This window comes from Mus musculus, chromosome 13, assembly GCF_000001635.26.
Source record: "Mus musculus strain C57BL/6J chromosome 13, GRCm38.p6 C57BL/6J".
In the NCBI taxonomy this organism is placed as follows: domain Eukaryota; kingdom Metazoa; phylum Chordata; class Mammalia; order Rodentia; family Muridae; genus Mus; species Mus musculus.
In genome coordinates this window covers 52,868,753-52,893,941 of record NC_000079.6, presented here as the reverse complement: position 1 = coordinate 52,893,941, position 25,189 = coordinate 52,868,753, and the positions used below count along the sequence as shown (strand labels likewise).

At 48.6% G+C, this 25,189-nt stretch overlaps 1 protein-coding gene across 2 annotated transcripts in view; it reads left to right on the top strand.

The window, feature by feature from the left end:
* Auh (AU RNA binding protein/enoyl-coenzyme A hydratase) overlaps positions 1 to 25,189 on the top strand; it is a 94,598-nt gene that overhangs the window by 35,763 nt on the left and 33,646 nt on the right. For both annotated transcript variants that reach the window (XM_030247133.1, NM_016709.2), the window contains 2 exons: positions 4,747 to 4,839; positions 6,645 to 6,701. In XM_030247133.1, the coding sequence (XP_030102993.1) occupies positions 4,747 to 4,839; positions 6,645 to 6,701 (150 nt within the window). The remainder of the gene's footprint in view (positions 1 to 4,746; positions 4,840 to 6,644; positions 6,702 to 25,189) is intronic.

The window sequence follows — 25,189 nt, the reverse complement described above, 5'->3', positions numbered from 1 at the left end:
CAGAAGAGGGTGCCGGGTCCCCTAGAGCTGGCTTTCCAGGCAGTTGTGAGCTGCCCAGTGTGAGGCTCCGTGCAAGAGCTGTATGTGCTCGTAACTGCCGAGACGTCTCTCCAGCTGTCTGCGTTAACTCTCTGAAAATAATTACAAAGTACTTTTCTGGCTTGTCCCACACTGTGGCCAGGACACCCCCCCCACCCCCCCCTGTGCCTGCCTGGTCTTTACATTCTACCCTGCAGTGGCATTAGCCCTCTCTGAATGTCCTCTGGCTTATTTTGTCAGCAGGTAGTTTCCCCTCCATCTTCCGAGGGTAAACATCAATGCAATCTCTTATTTTATGTCCCAGTACAGCCTGGAAACTAGGATGGGTCCTGTGTACAGGTGTGTGGGATGGGTCCTGTGTACAGGTGTGTGGGATGGGTCCTGTGTACAGGTGTGTGGGGATGGGTCCTGTGTACAGGTGTGTGGGATGGGTCCTGTGTACAGCTGTGTGGGATGGGTCCTGTGTACAGCTGTGTGGGATGGGTCCTGTGTACAGCTGTGTGGGATGGGTCCTGTGTACAGCTGTGTGGGATGGGTCCTGTGTACAGCTGTGTGGGATGGGTCCTGTGTACAGCTGTGTGGGATGGGTCCTGTGTACAGCTGTGTGGGATGGGTCCTGTGTACAGGTGTATGGGAATGGGTCCTGTGTACAGGTGTGTGGGTTGGGTCCTGTGTGCAGGTGTGTAGAGGTAGAACTGGCCCTCAGGAGGTGGCTGTTAACAGTATTCCCCTCCATGAGGAGCACCAGAGCCTTCCAAGCTGCCTCACTTTATTTGAATTTTAACCTGGTGTTAGCATTTAGTTGTCATAGGGGTTTGACTAAGGTGGTTGAGACTTTCAGTCTTGGATCTGGCATCTCTCCCTTGAGGGTGGTGGTGTTTCTCTGTGGCATGCCTGCTGGCATCCAGCAGCACCCTGTGTGGCAGTCCTGGGCCAGCCTCCAGCAGAGCCTACCCAGCCTGCCAGCTTTGCTCAGGGACCACTGTGTTCTGTTCTTGTGGTTTCTTCAGAAGTTAGAGAAAAGGGAGAAAGCATCTTAGTCAAAAGTGCAATTCTAACTGGACCTAGAGATAACTAGGGATTTATTGTGATTTTGTTAATAACGATTTCATTTCTATTCTTGATTTTTATATTCAGATTTTTCATCATAACATATATGGACCTTTCTGTTAAATTAATGACTTTGCTGTTTTGTAGCACAGTACTAGATTTTTTTTTAATTGTTTAAAATTACAGTTTATTTTTCATTTGTGTGAGGGTCACGGTGTTAATTCTCTGCTTCCACCACGTGGGTCCCAAGAGTGAAGCTTAGATACTCAGCGCTGGCTGCAAGCACCTTTACCCACCGAGTCATCTGGCTGACACAGGATGCAGGCCTCTAAGCAGAACCTAGGGTGAAAGTCACATAACCAGCACCAGCCTCCTCCTCACAATCAGATTGTCGGCCTTTCTCGAGGCTTACAATTAGCCTCTGCCTGAGGAGCAGAGAGTAGGCACAACACGTCCAGTACAGTGCTGACTCCAGCCTCGCCGGGCCTGGGTGTGCTATGGGCTCTGAGGTCCATCACCCACCGTGCCTTTTCTTCTCAAAATAGCTCCACTCTTTAATTATTGCTTTAATTATATTTTTAGGAGCATTTCAAAAGGATTATTATCTTCCTTGTCATACCTGGCTCACTTCCTGGAATGAAACTCAAAATAGTATCTGATCCCACTGTTGCGTAACACACTGAGTCACGGTTTCTCGCTGTAGCCGTGGCCCTGGCATTTCATTTCCTGCCTCAAGACCTTTGTAGGCATTTGCAGCTGCCCTCTGGCTGTTCTCTCAGGCCTCTGTACCGATAGTCTGCCTTTCCAAGGGCATATGGCTTTAGAATTTATAGTATTGTAAAATATTGACTAGATTAAGCTGTTCTAATTAAATAATTTTTTCAGTAGGAAACACTATAGCCAGCTTTCTGCCATGCTGGTTTCTGTTACTGTTTGGAAGTCCCAGGCACAGTGTGGGCACAGTTACTCTCCCCTTGCCCTGTTTGGTTGCCATACTGTGCTCTATGTTTCTCAGAAGTTACAATGTTAAACTTGTTGTATTCCCTTTGGAAACATTAATTCCTCAAAACTTAAACGTCAGATTTTTAAAAAATACTTTTTGATGATGCCACAATGTTTGATCATCACTGGAAAAGGTTACTACTGTTTGTACCAGATTCTGTGTCTGAGGTCAATGTCTCTGCTCCTGCCCCCAAGCCAGACTCCTGGTCAGTCATTGTACCTTGCTAATCCAGTCAGCCTGTTTCTTACCCATTTCTTTCATTGGTGGTTGGGGGTTATACTCACTAACTGACAACACATTTCACTTGTCTGGTTTTGTGTGTGACGGTCTGGCTGTGCAGATGTCTGCCTTAGCCTCAGATCAGTGCCAGCACCATATCACCCATAACTCCTGCTACAGGGAGCTTAGACACCTCTGGCCTCTGCAGGCAACTACACTCTTGTGACCATACACCCCCTCCCCCTATACACACACACACTAAACATTTTTAAAAGTATTCACTAGTGAACAGTTTACAAATATTAATAGGACAGATTTCATTGTCAGTTTGTCATAAAAAAAAAAAAAAGATGACCCCTTCCTAGAAATTTTATGAAAGAGAGTGTTTTCTGCAAGCCAGGGCGTAGAAGTGAGGCTGGCTATTTCATACATAACAGCACAGGCTCATTTCTTGGCCTCTTGTAAAGTCTACGAAGCTCCTGAAAGTTACCGAGTTCCCACAGTTGCTCTGCTGATTGTCTGGAAGGCTTGGGAGGAGGGGCTGTCACACAGGCCACTGAGCGAGGGGAGCTTGGGTCTCAAAGGACCCAAGGGATTAAAATGCCATCCAGCACACTGAGGAATAGCAGACAGTCACTTCTCCAACAAGGAAAGGTTAATAGTACAAGGGTATTTGGCGAATTTCACCTGCAAACCAGAAAAAGGAAGGGCAAGGGTGGATTACAGCGGGCAATCCTGAGGTTACCTAGAGCGCCTGCTAGGGTATGAGGGTGCTGTGACTTGAACTCAGGTTCCCAGGAGGAGCAGCGTGTGCTCTTACCTGTCAGCCATCTCTCCAGCCAGCATATAATATGTTCCAACTCCTCCCCATCCCCCTCTTTCCCTCTCAGCTTCATGTGTGCTCCCCACTTAAGCGCACAGCTAGGACCACCTACTGCAACAGGCTTTCAGAGCCCATATCCCTGAAGGACTGCTCCTCCCCCACCCGTGCTCATGTGTGCAGTGTCCCTGTCATGTCCAGCCAGGGTTTAGCCGCAGACATCCGTGACCTCTGGCTTACAGTTTTTCTGCCACTTTTTCCACTGTGACTCCTGAGCTTTGGGGCTGCGACATAGATGCCTTATTATGAGTCTCATTCTCTACACATTGACCAGCTGCGGGTCTCTCTGTTAATCTTCACCTACTGCAGAATGAAGTTCCACCGAGGAAGGCCGAGAGGTGTACTGGTCTTTGGATATAGCGACCAGAGTGTAGGGGCCACTTCTTTATTAAGGCCGTTTAGCAGGGCAGCAGCAGGGGCCTCTCCCCTATGGACTATGACCATATGTCTTAGGCCCAGTGAGCAGTACCTGGCATGCATTCTCTTGTGGGGTCGGCTTCATCCAGTCAGAGAGTGGCTGTTTACTACAGCAGCATCCATGCCCCAGTCGTTATGCCAGGCAGGTTGTTATTGGAGCTCTCAGGCTTCAATCCTGGGTAAGATTGTGGATATATGTGTTAGATTAGAATACCCATACAAGTCAGTATACTGGGGAAAGGGCTGTGGTGTGGGCTTCAAGGGATGGGGTTAGAAATCAGGCGGTAGGAAGAAGAAAGGGAAGTGGGCAGGGGATTGGGGGGGGGGGGAGCCAAGGGCACTACAGTGACCTTTGAAAATGCCATATGGATACCTGCTACTGTCGAAACTTCCAGAAACACTCTCTTGTAGGCTCTGTGACTACCACCCCTCCCCACATCTACTTCTGGTCAGAATCCCAGAGCTAGCGAAGATGTAGTCAAAGCGTTTGTACACCAGCTTTCTTTGGTACTGGGGTCCTGGTCTCTGCCCTTTATGGCTGGTGGCATTGTGTGTTTCTTTGAGCAGATGTCTTGTCTTGAGTTGCATTCTAAGCACCAGAGGACCAGGAGTTCCAAACTGCTGCATAGATTGTCCAGTCTTAGATTTGCATGAGCTAAGCACCTTGTAAAAGACTTTAGGTCCTCAGGATATGAGGCTATAGAATTCAATAAAATAATCCTGAAAGTAGTTCAGGAATATGAGAGGTTCAGAGGTGTTCCCCAGTCAAAGACTGTCTACAATTCACACAGAAAGCTTTTGAGGGATGCTGGGAAGGCTTGTGTCTTATGGAAGATGAAAGAGGCAGAAAGTCTTCATGGGACCAATTTAAAAATGTGTGCTGAATAAGCTGGGTGTGGTGGCACACTCCTTTAATCCCAGCATTCGGGAGGCAGAGGCAGGTGGATTTCTGAGTTGGAGGCCAGCCTGGTCTACAGAGTGAGTTCCAGGACAGCCAGGGCTGCACAGAGAAACCCTGTCTTGAAAAACAAGTAAGCAAACAAACAAACAAACAAAAAACAAATAAAAATGCATGCCGAAATGAACTGGGCAGAGAGGAATTGCTTTGAGTAAAGGAGATAAACTTTGTCTGTTTCAGCAAACCTCCCGGTGCCCACCATCGCAGCCATAGACGGCCTTGCCCTCGGAGGGGGTCTGGAGCTGGCTCTAGCGTGTGACATTCGAGTAGCAGGTGAGAATTTAATCCTGTTAACATATTTGGAAGAAGGAGCTTGGGTTAAGGCATTATAAAGTGATGTTATTTGCATTTAGAGATTCACATGTTTATTGAAATACATGGAAAGACATTCAGTTTCCTCTTGTGTTTAATCTAGACAAAAAGAACAAAAAAGACATGAGAAGGAGATTTTGGGATGAGGAGTGGGGTAGGGGGGATGAAGAGCGGCGAGGGAGGAGCAGTCATGATCGGAGTACAGAACGGGCTCCGTGAGAGTCAGAAAAAGGGATCTGCTGTTTCGTACAGGGAATATGCTAATGAAGAAGCCTGAGGTCTGGGGCGGCAGGTTCTGGGTTGGCCTCTAGAACACACAGAGATGGCAGCGGCGGTGAGGGGTGCGCACTCCTCAGGTCCAGACATTTTTGATCCGCTTCCTCTTGAGTAGAACACTGGAAAATTTCCCATGGAGCCCAGTGTTTGTCATTCCAGGTGGGAAAGCTGTCTTTAGAGCTGAGCGTTTGGAGCTCCTTTGTCATCCCTTGTTCAGCCTCAGTTGCAGGACACATCTGATCTGGGACCCCAGGGCTGCCCATTCTAGACTCGTTCTCTATCTACCATTTAAAGTAGAGCGCGTGCCTGTGGTTGTGTGCATCTCACCCATGGGGTCAGTCAGTAAACACATCTGGTCCAGCATGTAGGGACTTTGTTTCCATAGTGACAACTTCACTCTTTGGAAGTTCCACCCTTTGGAGTGCCAGCAAGCACCGTGTTGAGGGGGTTGTGAAGAGCTGGGTGCTGACCAGAGGCCAGTGGCCCTTTAGGTGGTTCACTCGCCATCCTGCATGGAAGCCCTCTGAGTGTCTGAGGGAGCAGGATTGGAGAGGAGCGAGTGAAGGAGCTGGGCACCACAGCACACAGGTCTGCCCTGCTCCTAGCAAGCGCCTGCACCCTGCCCTGGGTTTTATTATGAGCACTGTCTCCCAGAGTCTCAGCACACAGGACCCCGCCCTCTGGCTCAGCACTGGAGAAGCAGGAGGGGTGGACAGCAGGGGGTATCATCACAGAGCCCTGTTTTACTCTGTGGCTGCTGCTATGGCTGCATGGCAGGAGTTGAAGGCCTTTAGCTTGCCTGTTTGTTAGTGGCTTCATGTGGCCATGTCTTGGGGTGCTTTCCCTCTTCCCCGTGTTATTGTGGGTTCCCGGGTTGCTGCGATGATCTTCACTTGTTTTTCCTGGTGCTGGAGGATGAGTTTGCAGCTGAGAAACCGAGCCTCGTGCAGCCCATTCAGAAAGGCCGCAGACAGGAGGCAAGGCTATAGGGAAACAGCCCAAGGGACACTTAAGCTGCGGGGCCTTTTGTCAGAAAGTAACTGGACACTTGGCCTTATCTGACTGCAGATAGAGTCATTTGGTCTGGGGACCATTGGGCAGCTAAGGGATCTGTACTTGTCAGGCGAAGTTTCTCCCTTGATATCATTAATGGGATTTGGGCCCTCCTGCTCTGGCAACACCAGATCCAAAGGTGGAACCACCACTTTGATACTTTGACCACTGGGACCTAGCTCACTGCCAGGCAGTTTTGTGCAAAAAATGTCCTGTGTTCTCCTGGGGGTGGAGCAGGGGAGTGGGGGGGGGGGTAGAGGGTCATTTTGAATCATTATGTTTTAATAACAAAACTTTTTTTAAAGTAATTGCTGAAAAGTTGTGGTATCAATTTAATCCGTAACAAAGTTTTCAGAGAATCTTACCTTGCTTCCTCAAGTTCTCATATTACAAAGTGATGACATGCCTGTCACTTAATTCTCTTTATTTCTTTTTAGCTTCCTCTGCAAAAATGGGCCTGGTTGAAACAAAGTTGGCAATTATTCCTGGCGGAGGTATGAATTGCTCACTCTTCGTCTCTCGGTAGCTTAGATTTGGTCCCCATATGGGTGCAGGTCAGAACCCCGCCCATGGGGAAGGTAGCCTTTGGGTTAAAGAGGCAGCCAGCAGAGCCCCTGCTCAGCATCTGTTTGGCCTGCAAGCATCGTCGTCAGGTGGCCTGTGTTGGTGTCACCGCTTGCACGGTCTCCTTACAGAATCACAGCCAGTTTGAAACTGTGCCCTGTGCATTTGAGCATATGTTCCCTCATCCCAGAGTGTCAGGTACATAGCCAGACCCTGAGTCTAGGAGGAGATGTTGCTTCTTCTGCTGTCCAGCTTTGGCCACCGTGACAAGACACCAGAGGCAGCCGTCTGTGGGAGGGAAGGTTGGCTTGGGTTCAGTTCACTTCTCTTGTTCCACTGTCTGGGTCCCTGTTTGAGCCAAGCATGCTGTCCTTCTGGGAGGCTTGTGGAGCAAACTCATCTCATGGTGAGAGAAAGGGGGCGGTAGAGAGGGAGAGACAGAGACGAGACCGGGGGTCCCTTTCAGTACCCCACTGACCAATTCTGTCTCTAGGTGGCCCCTCTGTCTCCCACTTCCTTGTAGTGCCTTGCTGGGGTGTCTTGGGGGGATATTCTGGGTTTAAATTACCCTAGTGGCTTGGGCTCTAGGCTGTCTCTCCTCTCTGCACAGTAGGACAGCAGCTGTCTGTCTGTGTGTGTTCACATATGGGGTGGGGTGTGGGCCGGGCTGGGCCTTTCCCTTTTTAAAAGTCATTTAAGAATTCACTTTGTCAACATCGATAATAAAATACTTTATCTGCTCCTCCAAAATCTGAATGTTCTGCTGTTGTGATTCATGGAATTTGTAGACATTCCCATTTTGCAATGTCAAAGGATACCTTTGAGAAAGGTATCATTTAAGGATGGGTACAGTATACTATATAATACCTGATAAGTTATTTCTCTGCTGGTGATCTGAGCCAATTCAAGCCAAATTAGATTATATTAAAGGCAGGTTTATTGGAGGGCTGTGCTCCGGGCAAGTTCACTGGCCCCAAGTATTGAGGAGCGGGGAGGGGGAAGAAAGGGAGAGAAAGGGTGCTGGAGCAGAGAAAGCAGAGAGAGAAGAGGGAGGGAGGGAGGGAGCACAAAATGTCTGGATTATGTAGGGAGGAGCCCCTCAGGGAAGGGCAGCCCAGCCCCCGGGCTATAGAAAGTTTAGGGTTGGGGCCAGGGTATGCCAGGTAGGGACTGAGGGATGCTAGGAGGAGCTGGAAGCCATGTCTGCTTTGATAGGTAAAGAAAGTATGTGCCTCAGTCCCTAGTCCCCAAGTCTGAAACCAAACATCCCAGCCTTTTGTAGATTTTTTTCCCAATTTTTTTTATTAGATATTTTCTTTATTTACATTTCAAATGTTATCCCGTTTCCTGGTTTTCCCCTGTGAAAACCCTCTCCCTGTATCCCATCCCTGTTCCTCCTGCTTACCAACCCACCCACTCCCGCTTCCTGGCCCTGGCATTTCCCTATACTGGGGCACAGAGCCTTCACAGGACCAAAGGCCTCTCCTCCCATTGATGACGGACTAGGCCGTCCTCTGCTATATACGCAGCTAGAGCCACAAGTTCCACCATGTGTACTTTTTGGTTGGTGGTTTAGTCCCTGGGAGCTCTGGGGAAGGGGGAGGTGCTGGTTAGTTCATATTGTTGTTCCTCCTATGGGGCTGCTAGCCTCTTCATCTCCTTGGGTCCTTTCTCTAGTTCCTTCATTGGGGACCCTGTGCTCAGTCCAATGGATAGCTGTGAGCATCCACTTCTGTATTTGCCAGGCACTGGCAGAGCCCCTTTTGTTGATTATAAATGTATGAGGGGCAGTGGAAATGTCTGACTCCTTCCTGCTGACACGGGGGCACCTCTGTTACGGGGTATGCACAGAAGCCGCTGTCTTACCGCAGTCCAGGCTCTGGGACCATCTGTGGGTAGGAGTGTATTGAAGCAGTCTGTGAGACTGGGTCAGAGCAACCTGTCAGTAACTGTGTAAGCTCTCCTGGATGCAGATTCTGAGAGAACACCTGGACGTTAGGGGCACAAGATAAGGTTTAGGGAGGAAAACTTTCTCTTGGTCTTTTGGGTGTATATTTGACATTCTCAGGCCCATGGTCTTGGTAGTTGGAGTAGGGGTGGGGTGGAGTGTCCCAGGACCAGGGAAAGGGAAAAATAGACCCCACCGTCAGGAGTAGGCAGGTGGGGAGAGAAACAGACTGTTAATTGACAATACTTACCTCGATTCCATTTGACCCGTGAGAGGCAGATTGGAGTGGATTCCCTGAAGCTTACAAGAATCTTTTTTTAAGTTTACAAGAAAGATAAATCCTTCAAACAGTACCCTTCCTTGGTAATTTTCACAAATAAGGACAGCTTATGAGCCCAGGAGTGGAACATTCAGTCTGGTCCACTGCTCTTTAACCCTCCCTGGAGAGTGCATCTGTAAGGCCTGGGGATAGGAAGATGACAGCGCAGTGTATCGGAGGGGAGAGTGCTTACCCTGAAAGCTAATTGCTGCGCCCAGTGCCTTCCTGCTTACACGTGCCGGCTTTGCCGAGCTCATCTGTACAGGGAGCAAGGAGGATACCAGGAGAAGGAGTCCTGAGAGAGAGGGTCTACCTGTAGATAACTCATGGGATAAAACCGAATTACGGAAGTGTGATTTGTTATGTCTTGGACTTGACTTTTCACAGTGTTGGGGACAAACGCAGGGCCTTAAGCATGCTTGCTCGAGATCTGCGGCCTAGCTGTACCCCAGTCCTGAGCCTCTTTTAAGGATCCTCTCTTTAACTAGGATGTAACTAATCCTAGAAGGCCAGTGTCTGACTGCTGGGTCCCATCCCCTCCCCCTCTCCAGTGTGTCTTCCTGGAACCTGTAAATGCAACCTTATTTGGGAAAGGGGTCCTCACAGGTGGGAATAACGGGTCTTAAGAGGAAGTCATCGCAGAGAATCAGAGTGAGCTCTAAGCCCAATGACTCAGATGGAAGACAGGGAGTTAATGGACCCATAAGCAGGCCCCAGTATCTGAGGGCCAAGGCAGGGGATGGACATCCCCACCCCGCCCCCTCCACACATACACACTGAGCAGCAGTGTCTTACTACAGAGTCAGACATTTCCCCACTCTCTTTCCCTTCCCCTTCTCCCTCCTTCTCCCCACCCCACTCTCTTCCCTTTCCTTGTCATGGGTCTTGTTGTGTGTCTTGACTTAGGTCTTGCCTGTCATTCTCTGTATTTCTCACAGGCCGGCCTCAGCCCCCCCCCCCGCCCCCACCCCCCCCCCCCCACAGATGGGAGCCGCCATGCCCAGTGAGCTTGGCGCACATTTGATAGTTCTGTCTCAGAACTGTGAGAGAACCCCTTTCTGTTGTTTAGCACTGTCTGTGGTGATTTATCACAGCCACCTTAGGAGACCGGCAGCAGCAGTGGAAGGGACGCATCTGCCGGATTAGTAGCTGTAGTCGGCCCTGGTGGTGGGCAGCGCTGATCTGGGTATCCACTGTGTCTTGTACATGAAGCGCTCTGTGAGCTCAGTAGGAGCTGGAGTGTTTGTGTGAGAGCAGCTGTGTGGGTAACTGTGGACAGACTGACTGTTCCGAGACAGGGAGGCAGTGCAAGCCGAAGGCTGAGAAATCACAGTTTTCTCTCATGCACTAGGTTCTTTGGGGGCCTGTCACAGTAGACCACTGAAGATTTGATTGAATTCAGGCTATGTTTTCTTACGAATAGAATTTGTTTCCTAACTTTTACTACATACATTCATAATAAAAATTGGAGTGCACTGGTGTTTTCCTCCTGTGCCTGTGAGTGATGGGGGTCTGTTGTGTTACTTTGTAATGGAGTCTGAGCACTGGATTTTAGCGGCTCCTCAACCTGCGAAGCCTTCAGTTTGTGACTCACCCCTCGGTGTGCTAGTAGGGTGCGGTTTCACTTTGAAAGGGGTTTGTTTCTTCCTGACTCACCAAGATTCTGCATGTGGCAAGGGCACATTACTATTTTGATTCTTAAAATAAGGCGCTTTCTAGTTTAAGTTGCTGAACGATTTATTTTAAGGGAGATTTTTGTCTTAATTAAAAGGGTGAGTCTAAAAGCTTGTAGGAGATTGCCCTGAGCCGTTCTACCTGCTGCCACCTGTCCTCTCTCCTTCCCTTTCATGGCCAGCATCATCTGAGAAGACTGACTCTAGAACATTCTGTGGCCTGAGAGATGGTTCAGCCGATAAAGGCCCTTGCAGTGCAAGACTGGCTCCTGAATTTGATCCTTGGATCCCTCAGTGGATAGAGGAAACAGCCTTGGGGAGTTGTTCTCTGGACCCCCCAGGATGCACATGTGCACTACTAGATAAGATAGGGTATTTTTTGTTTTGTTTGTTTTTAATTCTGTTTCTACATATTGGTGATTTATTTATTTATTTGCTATTCTTGAGAGAAGTTCTGAGATGCCTGCTTTATGAAGCTGTTCTGTTAACTATTAAACCTACCTACTTTTACTTTTTTCTTAGTTCCCAGTGGCTAAAAGGTTTCCCTGGTCTCTACATCCCCTGTCCACCAGGGATGGTCTCCCAGGAGGACCTGGCTAGAATATCAACCTTGTCTGCTTTTCTCATTTTCCAGACAAGAGCTAAAAGAGAGTGAAGGGACAGTCCATCTGTGGGGGGCGGGGGGTCTGTGGGAGGGGTCAATGCCCCATTTCCCTTGTCAACGCTTTGGAGGCTGTGTCTCGTAGTGGGGAGACGCCATCCCCCCTCCGTTCCCGCAGACCCACGCTTCCGTATTAACCAGCACTTGGAGGTTTGTCCAGGTGACACAGAGCTTCCCCGTGTGGATTTCGGTACCTTGGGTGGAGCCAAGAGACTTAGTTTCCGCCCTCGCTGCGGTTTCTTCAGGCTTGTCCTTCAGTGTGACCTCAGCAGCATTTGGGACATGGCCTGTCACACTACCATTTGGTTCTCTTTGAGTTTGAGGCTGAACCTGAATAGCAGTGCGATTACTTCTGACACATTTGATAAATGAATAAAAAGCTCAACTGTAAAATGTTTTTGAGAGACCACAATATTCCTAATGACCCACTCCTATCATGTAATTTATTTTAGAGTTCTCAAGTGTAGTTTATTAGAATATCGTTTAGTGTTAAAATTACCATTGTAAGTACATAGTTCAATGGACGGTACAAAGGAATGTGGATGTATGCTAATATAAGTTGACCCTCTACCTGACTACTGTCTGGTTGACTCTGATGCAGTCCAGGTACACTGTCAGGTACCCACCCGAGCCCTTCCTGACGTTGGAAAGGGGGTGAGCTGCCTGTCTCTGTTCCCCTGAGAGATCAGGCTCTCTCTCCTTCCTTCCAGCCTGCAGGTGACAGGATACCTGCACGGCTGACTACTGACACTTTCCTACAGCATGAACAACACTCCCAGATGTTCTTGTGCTGCCATCTTCCTAACAAATGCCCTTTCTGGTCCAGGATCTGGTCCAGAATTCTCACTTGCACAGTTGTGTTTGGAGGAGCAGGGTCTTTCCTTTCTTGATGACCTTGGCAGTGCCCGACAGTCACCGTATAGGATCTCTAGTTGAGTGTGCATCATGTTTACCCTTGAGGAAGTTGAGATTGGGCAGCTTTGGTTAGAACATCTGCACGGAGATGCCGGGCGAATTCCTAAGGCATCTGGATGTCTGATTATTGACGACGGTACATTTTTTTTTTTTTTTGTCCTTTAACAGGGTCTTAGTCAGGGTTTGTATTGCTGTGATAAAAACTGTGTCCAAAAGCAACCTGGGAGGAAGGGGTCCCACCTTGAAGTTTTTAAGTCTGTTGTAGGGAAGCCAGGAGGCAGGAACTGGAGCACAGACCTCAGAAGGATGCTGCTTACCTGGCTTGCTCTCATGGCTTGCATGGCTTGCTTCCCTGTAGCTCTAAGGACCACCTGCCCCATTCACCCTGGACTGGGTCCTCTCATGGCAATGAAGAAAATGAGTCAGTCAAGAAACTGTCCACAGGCTAATCTGCTGTGGGCATTTTCTCCATTGAGGTTCTCTCTTCCCAAATGACTTTATCTTGTTTTTGTTTGTTTGTTTTGTTTGCTTGCTTTTTTTTTTCTTGAGACAGGGTTTCTCTGTGTAGACCTGGCTGTCCTGAAACTTGCCCTGTAGACCAGACTGGCCTCCAACTCAGAGATCCGCCTGCCTCTGTGTCCTGAGTGCTGTGAATAATGTGTGTGCCCTCACTGCCTGGCGCTTCTGTGAAGTTGATGCAAAACTTGCCTTGTCTGTGGTGAAATTGCCACTTTACCTCAAATCTGCACATATTTATGTCCTGTAATGTGGGTGCTTTGACGTCTGCATACATGTGTGACTAAGTTATCATGTGGGTGCTTTGACGTCTGTATACATGTGGTGTGATTGAATAAAGCCTCCTTAACATTTCCATCACTTCAGCCCCCCCCTTTGTTCTCTCCCCTCCTCCCCATGACGCCACTGAGGCCTGCTCCCTTGCCAGCTTTTAAAGGCTCCATGTCTTATTAATAGCCTTATCACCAGTGCCAGAGACCTACAAAAGGTCTCTAGTATTTCGCTGGCCCAGAGCTTACTGTGTAGCCTGTGCTAGCCTCAGACTCCCTGCCTTCCCAGTGCTGGGGCCGCAGGGTGAGCTGCCACAGCGGGCTGTTCACACACTGGCTTCAGTTAGCATTCCTGCATGCTTCAGCTGGGGTTGAAAAGTCTGGCTGCAGGCCCTGAAAGGAGATGTGTCGCATTTAATGCTCCATCCATCCTGTGACAGTGTTTGGCTAGCTTGGGTTGTTAATCTGGTTAAAGTGGCAACTAACTTGGCATCCTCTTTGCAGACTGACAGGTGAGGCTATATGGTAGAACTCAGAGTGAGAAAAGGAGCCACCCCCCCCCCCCACCGCCTGCTCCCCCCCAGTTCTGTTCTTTCCACTGTTCAGGATGAGCGCTGTGGCCTCTGGGTACGTGTACTTGGCACATTCTCCAGGAGCTCCGTGCTAAGGCATGTCTCTGAGGTAATGACTGACATTTAAATCCTGTCAGTGTGTTTTGTCGCTAACACAGCCCAGAGTTGGGAAGCTCCGTTTATATCCTTTGTTGCAGCTCTCTTAGAATTTACATCAGAATCCGAGCCTCAGCCCTGAGTCACCGCTACCCTGGGAGGGTGAGCTGGGTTCTCAGAAATAGCAAGAGGTCCGCCTGTGCCCAAGCCAGCGGGTAAGGTCATCCAGGAAGGAGAGCCCTGTCGCAGCAGAGTGAGACCTGAGAGGCTTAGCAACGCAGAGTGGGCAGACAGCCTTGCAGGTCTGTGCTAGTGGGATGGATGCATGGAGGTGCTTCTCTGAGTATTCTAGCAGAGAGCTTTCTGTACGAATCCTGAAATGCCCTCCAGGGTCACTTCCTCAGTTCAGTCTGTCCTGGGGCTGGGAGTGTGTGTGTGTGTGTGTGTGTGTGTGTGTGTGTGTGTGTGTGTGTGTTGGGGGGAGCTGTCCCCTGACCTCCTTGCTGCGCTCAGGGCTGCTGTGGAGGAAGCACCTCTGTAGGACTCTCTTCTTGCCTTGGAGTGCCCCTTCTGAGATCAGGTAGGAGAGAGTCCACATGCGCCCACACGTCTAACTACCAAACTTGCAACCAACCAGAGACAAAGGAATCTAGGACTGGCAGTCAGTTCTGAGTGTAGCACAAACAGTGTAGGCCGCACGCACGAGGCTTCCTGAGGAAAGTCAGTCGGTTCCAGTTGGCAAGGCCTGCTGCTCTCTGGTCTCCCTCCGCCTCATCCTACTCCTGTTCTGAGTCAGGGGCATATTTATTCAACTCACTAACATAGCTCTCAGGTCCTGCCTGTGATCTTGTAGGAGGTGGCTATAGCTGTGAAGGAACAAGCTACAGAGTCGCCACAGAACTTCTTTCGCAGCCCAGGAGCAGAGCAGGGGCCTGTCCCTCAAAGTAGAAAATACTGTAGAAAAAATAAGGGACAGGGTCTGAGGGGGATGGGGCTTTGCAACCAGGAGGCCAGAGTCCCTCACTAAACAAGGTCCCATAGGCTTAAGGCTTAAAAGACCAGGGAAGACTGTGTAGCCGCAGACAGCACCCAGGCCCAAGGGTGGAGGTGGGAGAGTGCTTGCAGCCACAGCAGGATGCACTAGAGGGAGGATACATTGTGCAGGGATTGCTCACAGCACAGTGACTTCGGTCTTTATCCCAGTGAGAAGGAGACCCCGGGGAAGGCAGGTCAGCAGTTTAATAGGTTTCTCATCAGTGCACTGAAGACACACAGCAGTTAGCCGAGTCTAGAAGCAGGAAGCCAGCGCCTGTGGCATGGTTGGCTGTGGCATGGCCTGGACAGGGCTGCATTCAGATCCGGGGTGTGTTTAAAGACGAGTCTAGAAAAATCTCCTAGCAGGTTGGCTGGGAACATAATCAGGAGAGATACGTGGGGTTTTGGAAAGAGCAACTGCCTTCTCCTGAGACGTGGAACTGCAGTCAAGAGTCCTGTCTTGGATATTATTTGGATATTTGGTTAAAAACGGTTACTGAATATCTAGATGATCTCTTAAATAAATGCGGAGAAGAGGGGCATGGTCTGGGCTGGGGCTAAAACTATGGGACTCGTTGTTTTCCCCACTAACAACCTGCTCTAAAGAGAAGTCCTGAGCCCAGAAAGCCACACCCTCCATCCCCAGGGCTGGGATAAGTGGGAACTACTCTGGTCTCTTGGAGGAGGAGGCCATGTTTGTCTAACCTTGTCATAGGAGAGAGCAGGCAGGACTTAGGATTGACCACTGTGGGCCTTCAGCTGCTAAGGCTCCTGCCACTTGATACCTTAGGTCTGGGTCTTTTACATTTTGAACACAGTTAAAACACACTGAAATGTAAAAGAGTTTCAGAAAATAAATGAAAGATGAAGCATATCAGATGATTATCTCTTATCCAAAATGGTGGGAGTTGGAAGTGTTTCAGATCCAGTTTTCCGATTGTGGAGTGTTTGTATATGGATTACTCGGAAAAACTGAAATCCGAGATGTCCCCAGATCTCCAAGTCTGATGTTTGCTCACCAAAGAGTAGGGCTGTAGAGCATTTCGATTGCTAGGGTGGTTCATCCTGTACCAACAAGCAGAAATGGGAGGGCTGAGAAACCTACAGGTAACCCACTGTGTAGACAGAGTTGCCAAATGCAGCTGAAGGAGACGGAAGAGTCTGAGGTACAAACAGTGGACAGGTCTGCAGGAAGTTACTCAGAATTAAGAAAAGGAATCACAATGTTACTGAAAGGGTTAATGTCTAGGCTTCCGAAAGTCCTAGAAGGAGGGAAGAAAAAAGTGAGCCCTTATAACTGAAAAACAGAAATGGAGTGAGAGTGGACAGAGCTAGGAACAAGGATAAAGCAGGCCAACCAGGTGGAGAGCCCGCAGGTCCAGCCAGCTACACCACAGGACTGCTTGCACACTGTTTGGAGTGCAAGTAAAACTTTGTTGGAAGCAGGAGGCACCCGGGACATACATACTTATAAAGAAGCAGAGGTTAAAATGGCTAGTTCTCATCAGAAACTACTCCAGACACCAAGGGAGACATTGTGATTTGCTATAGAGGAACGCCATGTGCAAAGAGGGTGGCTTGGCCAGACCCAGCGGTCAAGTCCCTTGTCTCAGCACTCTGGATTCTGAGGCAGGAGAATTGCTATGATGTCCAGGCTAGGTCTCAGCACCTACCCCCATCCCCTCAAAAAGAAGGTAAAACGAGGTGATTCTCAGATCAGAAAAACGAACAGTTTAGATCTCAGTCTCAGTATCTATAATAACGATCCATCCATGATGGACACAGCCACATCTCGACGTAGTTGAGAGAGCTGCTGGGGAGCCTTCTCGGGCATAGATTAGATTTGGTGAAGTTGACGGCTATGTGCAAAAAAAAAAATAAAGAACTTTGATTTAATCTTGAAAATCTAGGCAAAAACATGAGCTCAAAATAGAACACAGATATAAAACCACATGGAGTTCTGAAATCCGCAGAGGTCACACACTCGTTCCCAGCATTGGAGACTGAGGGGCTTGGCTCCGGGGGCTCATGGGAGTCTCCATCGAGTGACCTGCACTCCGGAGAAGGTGGTGCTGTCAGTGCCCACCCTCATGGCCATTCCCTACTCCTTGTTTTCAACATGTAGGAACTTGTTATGTTTAAAGCACTTGCTTCAAAGGCCTGGCTACCTGTGTTCAATCCCAGAGCCCCGGAGAAAGGTGGAAAGAGAATCAGCCCCACCAAGTTATCTTCTGACCCCCATGAACTCACCATGGTGCCTGTGCGTGTCTGCGTTTACATATCACACATACAGTAATAATAAACATTCAAAAAGTGCATCATTCATTCTATCGGCAACCCGATACATTCCTCTGGTCCGGCCATTCTCACAGTAACCTGATTTACATATTTATACAGCCCAGTGTGTATGGATAAGGTTAATAAATGATCGTGTGAAGTATGGTAGAAAGCAGATGTTTGAAAATCAAACTTGTTCCAACAGTCAGGTAAAACATGTTTATCAAAGACAGTAAAAGAAACTACACCAGTTCTGCCTTAGCCCCGAGGCATGTTTTGGTGTGTCCATGAGCACTGCATCTGGGAATTGATAGTGCCCCGATTTGGAATAGGGGGATTGGGAACACATTCCTTTATAGAATCAACACACTTGGCAGCTCAGCTGTCCTATGCTTTTCTGTCTGACCACTAGCCTGTGTAGCTGACGCTGATCCAGCCCGCAGGAGGACAAGAAGGAAGATCCAAGCTGCCTGTTCGGTGCACTGTTGCTGCCTAGTTGTTGCTTGCTACAGTTTTTCTTTAGCTTTAACAGGTTAAAATTAAGGTGCAATAAACAGCACATATTTTAACACACAGCTTGGTAAGTGTTGATATAGACACAGCCATGAAGGCATAGCCACGGTGGAGGAACATGCCCTGTGCACCCCAATGTTCTCATGCAGCCCCGGGCTGCTCCCGATCTGTAAAGTGATGCTTTTATCTTCTCTCTCCGGTGGCGCTAGGGGCTGAGCTCAGCCTTGGGTGCCGGGCGAGCACTCTATCAGTGAGTCACGTGCACAGCCTAGATCATCCTGTGACATCGTACGTATGTGATCTTCTCTATTTGGCTCCATTCACTTGCACAGTTATTTTTGAGTTCATCTATACTGTGAATTTCAGTATTGATTTCCTTTTTTGTTGCTAACCGGTGATGCATTCTGTTCACGTCCACAGTCTTTCTGTCTGAACAGACATCTTTTTTCCTTTTACCTTTGGCTGGGGTGAGCAGAGCCGCCGTGAGTGGTTGCATACAAGACTCCGAATGGCTCCCTGCTTTCAGTTAGCGGAGGCGGATGCTTCTGACTGAAATGGTTCATGCCGTGAGTGTGTGCTTGGCTTTAGTGAGTTGTTACTGGTTCCAGCAGCGTGAGTTCTATAGTGGGTGGCTTCCCTTTTTCGAGACAGGGTTTCCCTGTATAGCCTTGACTGCCCTGGAATTCACTCTGTAGAGCGGACTAGCCTGAAACTCAGATCCGCCTGCCTCTGCTCCCGAGTGATGGACCTACAGGCGTGCGCCACCACAGCCCAGCAGTTCCCCCATTCTTCACATCAATCAAAGATCTGCATGTGGTGATACTGGGGAAGCCCATCATGTCTGCTCCTCGGTGGGCTGTGCTTGAGCTCCTGTCTGCAGCTGACAGAGACCAGGCTGGCTTCCTGCTTCGTTTAGCGTGTTGAGTTTTCTGGTTTTTATCTGTGGTATAAGGCACATCCCTACCTGTCCTCACATTATGCATTGAAAAGACTCTCTCTTCTGGCTTCGGGTCTCTAAGGTAGCTACATCTCCATAAAATTAGATCAGACTGGCATTCTGTTTCATGAGCGTATTTGTCTGGCTTGGTGCCAGGGCCACGTGGTGAATCTTGAAAACACCCACATCGGTTTTTCTACTTTTTTTTGGCCAGTTGTTTTGCTGAATCCTAGTCCTTTTCATTTCCACATGGTAGTCAATTTCTACAAATTCATTCCTGTTGAGTGCTGGGGATTAAACTGAGTACCTGTCACATGCCAGAGTCACTAGGCTACATTCTCCTGTAAAGGATGGAGCACATTTACTATTTACTGTATACACTGTTTTGCCAAAGCGCTCTCAGGCTTCCCTGTCCTCAAAGGTGCAGTTGAGCTAGGCTGGTGACTGCAGGAGTTCCTAGCTGTGGTCAGGGACCATCTTTCCTCTGACGTGGACGAGCTGCTAGCTGTCCATGTCTCTCAGAAGTGAGCACCGTCTGTCAAGTGGCCTTTGTCAAAGAAATTTTTGCCACTTGTAAGATCCCTCTTTGGAACTAGAATGACCGTTTACACTCCCCTGCCTCACTTCCCCTGTGTTTATTTTATTTTTTCTTTTCACAAGAAAGTGGCCTTAAATATATTTCAGGGTCTGTGGGTCACTAGACATGACAGCTGTGTGCACAGGACCTGTGTAGGTCCTGTGTCTGTCTGTCCGTCCATCTATCTGTCACCATCATGTCATACCCCTCTTCTGTCCCCACCGCTGCCTCCTGCACCTGCTCCCTCCGCTGTGCCTCCTCAGCCGGGAGACTCTGAGCTCAGGTAGACTCAGCACCTTACCCCCAGCTACAAAGGAAGTGATTCTGATAAACTCTGGCTTGAGAAGCCTTTAAAATGGAAAATATGTAGACGTGACTGACACGTGATAGCAAATACAAAACAATCTGGGGAGACTGGATTTTTAAACTCTCATTTATCTTTGTATTTTCCTATCATCACCTTTTTGTTGTTAAAAACACACCATTTCTCTCTGTTCCCTTTCTTAGTAAAGGGTTTCTTAAAAACCCCTGTGTTGCCTGATGTCACTTCATTTCGGTTCAGGCACTAGAGAACTCTTAGGTCAGTAAGTAATGATTTGTGGGTAGCTTTCCAGAGTTGTAAGCTGCAGGCACCGCTCGGCTAACACACAAGCATTTCTCGTCTATGTGTAACTCAGATACAGAGAAGTGTTTTTACCATAAAACCCTTCTTGTGGTTTTTAGCCCGTGACACTCCTCTCAACTATGATAAGGACATGTCATGACATTAACGCTAAGTAATTCGATACTTGAAGTGCGTTGTTAGGTGTGATGGACGGCTTGGCTTTCCTGGGGTGAACCGTGTATGATGACCCCATGTTACTCTTCTAGAGCTGGAACACTCAGACTCCAGGTTTTCTGCGCTTATAGCAGGACCTGTTTTTATAGATGAATTAAATGAATAGGTTTTTTTTTTCATGTTATTTTGACACCATCTTAAAAAGCATTTGAGCTGGGCGTGGTGGCGCACGCCTTTAATCCCAGCACTTGGGAAGCAGAGGTAGGCGGATTTCTGAGTTCGAGGCCAGCCTGGTCTACAGAGTGAGTTCCAGGACAGCCAGGGCTACACAGAGAAACCCTGTCTTGAAAAACCACAAAAAAAAAAAAAAAAAAAAAAAGCATTTGGAAGTATACTGGCTAGTTTTGTGTCAACTTGACACAGCTGGAGTTATCACAGAGAAAGGAGCTTCAGTTGAGGAAATGCCTCCATGAGATCCAACTGTAAAGCATTTTCTCAATTAGTGATCAAGGGGGAAAGGCCCCTTATGGGTGGGACCATCTCTGGGCTGGTAGTCTTGGTTCTATAAGAGAGCAGGCTGAGCAAGCCAGGGGAAGCAAGCCAGTAAAGAACATCCCTCCATGGCCTCTGCATCAGCTCCTGCTTCCTGACCTGCTTGAGTTCCAGTCCTGACTTCCTTTGGTGATGAACAGCAGTGTGGAAGTGTAAGCTGAATAAACCCTTTCCTCCCCAACTTGCTTCTTGGTCATGATGTTTGTGCAGGAATAGAAACCTTGACTAAGACAGGAAGAATGATCGTCCGGTCTGTAGCTAGTCCGTGAAGTTCTGGAACTCTTGATTCCTCGCAGTTCTGTATTAAGTCTCGCTTGGGTTTTTCACTTTGGCACTTTGAGATTCCTCCTCACAGTGGGTGCACGTTGCCCAGGTTTTCAGATGTCTTAGCACTGATGTTTGCAGCGTCATGGTATCCTTAGCCCCTGGGGTCCCTTCAGAGTTCCCCGAGTCCTGCGTTTGCAGAGCTGCATGGCGTTTGTGCTCTCTTCACAGGCCCTCGGCCCTGCTCCCAGCTCCATTCGGGCCGCCTTCTTCCTCCCTGGGTATTTTCATTCCTTTTCTTAAACTCAGAGTTCACGTGTTTAATTTGCTCTTGTTCATTTTTCTTTTTGAAATCACGTTATTACGAGGGACGCACAGATCAAAACACTGTTCAGCTAGGTTAAGGCAGCCACTCACACATACACTTGTGCCCACCCTAACCCTTCCATCCCAGTGGCCCTCTCTCCAGTTAGAAGCTGTACTTGGAAGCTGTGGCACTTCATGCTGGCTTTTACATCTCCATCAATTACATTTTTATGCATTAACTACCCTCTCCCCCTACACATACAAGGAGAAAAAGCTGACAGAGCTGGAACCAAGAAAACAGCCTTACGTCTTCTCTCACAACTCACGTGCCCTTTTGCCTGAACAGTCATTGTCAGTGATAAAAAGTGTGCATTTGTGCTAACTGCATACTTGCCACCCAAATTTATGTAGCACTATCATTATTATATTACATATAAAAATTCAATTTGCAGTCCTTTGTAGTAAAATATATATGTGTATTTGTGTATTACACACACACACACACACACACACACACACACACACACCTCAAGTTACTTTGGGCAGTTTCTACTCTCCAGAAGCATTATACTCTATTCCAACAGTGTCCTCTCAGGCGTTACCTGCAGCTCCTGGCTGTGGCTTTTGCTTTGTATGAGTAATGCTTTAATGCCTTGGCTCTTCATTGAGACTGTCTTTTAGGGACCTTAAAAAGAGGCTAGCAGTCATTGACAGCCCCTAGGTCCAGTTCTCATCTCTTCTGTTCAGTTTTTGTCTTCGTGATCTGTCCAGTTAGGAGGGGGTGTGTTGAGGTGCCCACTTGCTGTGGTGCTGATGTGAATTCCTCGTCTCTTACAAAGATTCTCAACGACACCGTCTTCTGAAGTGTCTGGTCTTGTGTAGTCACTGTCTCCAGCGCCTTGGTTCCCCCACGCAGTGTGCTCCCCTGTGACATCCCTGTGACAAGTACAGTGACTGACTCAATGTTCGTGGGGGTGTGTGTCTTTGAGGTGGAGTCTTGCCTTGAGGCCCAGGTTGGCTGCCTGCACCAGCCTCCGGAGGTGCTAGCTTACAGGCTCAGGGCCACCAAGTGCGGCTGCCTAGCTACTGGGTCCTACTTCTGAGCTGCAGTGCTGCACGTCCCATGGTGGGCTGGAGTTTGCCTGTGCAGTGTAGTGCATTTCATTTAGGAGGTGGCTTTACCCTGCCCTTACCTTCCTTACCTGAGCAGAAAGCCATGGAGTAGATACTCTTGAGTCCCTGTGTGTGTCTGGCTTGTTTCTTACCTCATGTCTTCAGAAGCTGTTGTGTGAGAGGCACTTTTATTTTTTGTTTCTTGTTGTGTTTTTATGTGTGTGTGTGGGTGGGGTGGGGTGAGTGCGCATGCGCTGTGGCATGCCTGTGGAGGTCAGAAGACAACTGTGTGGAGTTGACACTCACCTTCTACTCTGGGACTGGCCTCTTGTCAGGCCTGCATGACAAGCATTTTGACCAGCCGAGCTTCAAGCCCTGCCTTGAAGCCCTCAGTGTGCACCCTGACTGGTTATATTTCTGCGACTGTGAGTGAGTTCTCCACATTTGTCCTTCTCGTGTCACTGTTATTGTTTCACCTGGTGTTTCTCCCCAGATGTCTCACTGGCAGGGTTAAGTGGACCAGCAATCTGCCTTGAGTTTCTCTCTCTTAAGGTCCAATTGTTGATCACACTGATAACTTAATGTTGCAGACCTCGACCTTCATTCAACGGCACTCATTTCTGAAATTACAAGAGGCCATAAGATACAGCAAACATTGTCTGCCTTAGGCAGCTTGGTAGAGAGATGCCAAGTCTAAGTGCTTGCTGTGTAAGATGAAGACCCCGGCTTTTCATCCCCACACCTCATGTAGTTGACTGTGAAAGCTCACACCTGAAATCCCACCACTGTGGGGGACAAAAAGGACTCTTGGGGTTCATTTGCCAGCAGGCCAAATCTAATGCGCTCCAGGTTTAGTGAGAGACCCCTGGTTATTTAAAAAAGTAATGTGGAGAACCATCGAGAAAATAGCCAGTTTCCACCTCTACCCTTAGAGAGTGCATGTGTGTGTATGCACACACACACACACACACAGAACACACAGATACACACATACAGATACAGATACACAGACAGACAGACACACAGACCTGCATACAGACACACAAACACATATAGACACACACATACCACACAGATCATCTCAGTACACAGGAGGTTGAGACAGGAGGATTGTAGTAAGTTTGAGACCAGTCAGGGCTACACAGTGGAACCTTGTTTCAAAGAAAGAAAAACTTTTTAAGAATTCATGTTTAAACCTACCAAGCCTCATTTAATTTAAAAAATAGAAATAACAAATGAGCTAGCATTAATTTCTGCAGTATAGAAGGGAAGTTGCCTTTTGACATGAGCTCTGGCTGTAGCCTGTATGACTGTTTCAGGATGCTGTTGTTGTGCCATCTTAGAGGGTAAATTGTGTCCCTTTCCCAGCCTAGTAACCCTGCTGCTGCTGGTCGTCAGGACTCACCACGCTGTGGCACTTGCTGTAGAGTGTGCTGTCCGGAAGCGTGGGGTGGCATCAGCAGGGCCACTCCCCTTTCCCAGGGCTGTACAAGGTCACTAGCATCCTGTGGCAGAGGGCATCTTGAGACAGATGTGGGGGCTCCTGTTGAGCAGGGAGGTATGATGGGATGGAATGTGGCCAGGCCGGGGATATGGTCTGGTAGAGTGGCTGGCATTTTATGGAGACTTTTGGGTCCAGCTTCTCCTGGGTATGAGACTCACTCCCCCAGCAACTGAACAAGCTGAGGGAGCTGGGTGCTCACTGGGTTACACTTCCCCCTGGCTGGCTTTCAATATGTACAGAGCCATTTGCTGTTACGTTTAGCAGCAGCCCGAAGCAAGTGCCCACGAAGTGTGCCCAAACCGCCTGGCTCTCCTAAGTTAACTGTCTGTGTAATCTGTAGTGAATACTGCTTTGAGACCAGTGGTATACCAGCTCAGTGTTTCAGAAAGATGGGGAAGCTGAGCTACTGCAGAACCATTGACCTGGCCTGATGGTGGCAGTTAGGGGCCTGGAGCAGAGCTCCTGACTTCATGTGCTCGTCCTGAGGCTTTGGGAATGTGACTTGACCCTTGGAGTCTGCCCCATCATGCATGCGTGCGTGCATGCGTGTGTGTGTGTGTAGCCAGATATGTTTTACATGGCCCTGTGAGGATAGTGGAGGCTTATGTGAGAACAAACTGAGTGTTCTGGCCACTAAGTCCTGCCAGGTACAAGTTGCAGTAGGTCAGCATGTTTTAGCTGTCCTCTCTGGCCTTACTTGTCAGATACACCGTTACTCCCAAGCAGGCATCAGGAGGTGTGGCTTTTGTAGGATAGCCCACATGGCCCACATTATTTCCAAACCAGCCTTGGTGGGTGGAGCTCATCAGAGCAGGTAGTGAGTGTGGGCCGGTCTCTCTCTCTCTCCTTCCCTCCCTCCCCGCCTCCCCCCTTCTGTGGTGTGTGTGTGTGTGTGTGTGTGTGTGTGTGAGCCATGTGTAGCTATCAGGCATTTCCTCAGTTGCTCTCCCCCTTGTATTTGTGACAGTCTCTTGAACCTGGAGCACACCGATTGGCCATGCTAGCTAGCTGGCCGGTCAGCTGCTCCACAGGGCTGGCTGTCTCAGCATCCCCTGTTGTTGGTTACAGCTGCACCCATCACAGCAGCTTCCCCGTGGGTGCCGGGGATCTGAACTCAGGCCCTCACGCTCCTACAGCCCAGCAGTTAAGAGCATTTGCTGCTCTCCCAAGAGGACCCAGTTTGGTTTCCAGCATCTACACGGGGCAGCTCCATTAGGGGATCTCATTGCAGCTTCTGGGTTCTGTGCCACACACACAGACACATATGACTTGTTTTTTTTTTTTTTTTTTTTTTCAAGATGAATATTCAAGAGCTGTTTGTGTATTTGTGCTTGCCTAAATTTCAAGTGGGTAAAAAGCATTAGTCAAAGGTGTCAAAGATGGTTTTAAAAAGCTGGCCGTTGAATTTTTATAAGTCGGTGATTGCTCTGAATCAGAGCTGCCCCCACCCAGTGCTTGTCATTTGGAGTGCTTATTATTATTGTTATTATTATCATTATTATTATTATTATTATTATTTTGCTGATTTGCCTCATGAATGTGCACACATGTACATTAATTTTGGTTCCATAAAAACATTCTGTGACAGCCCTC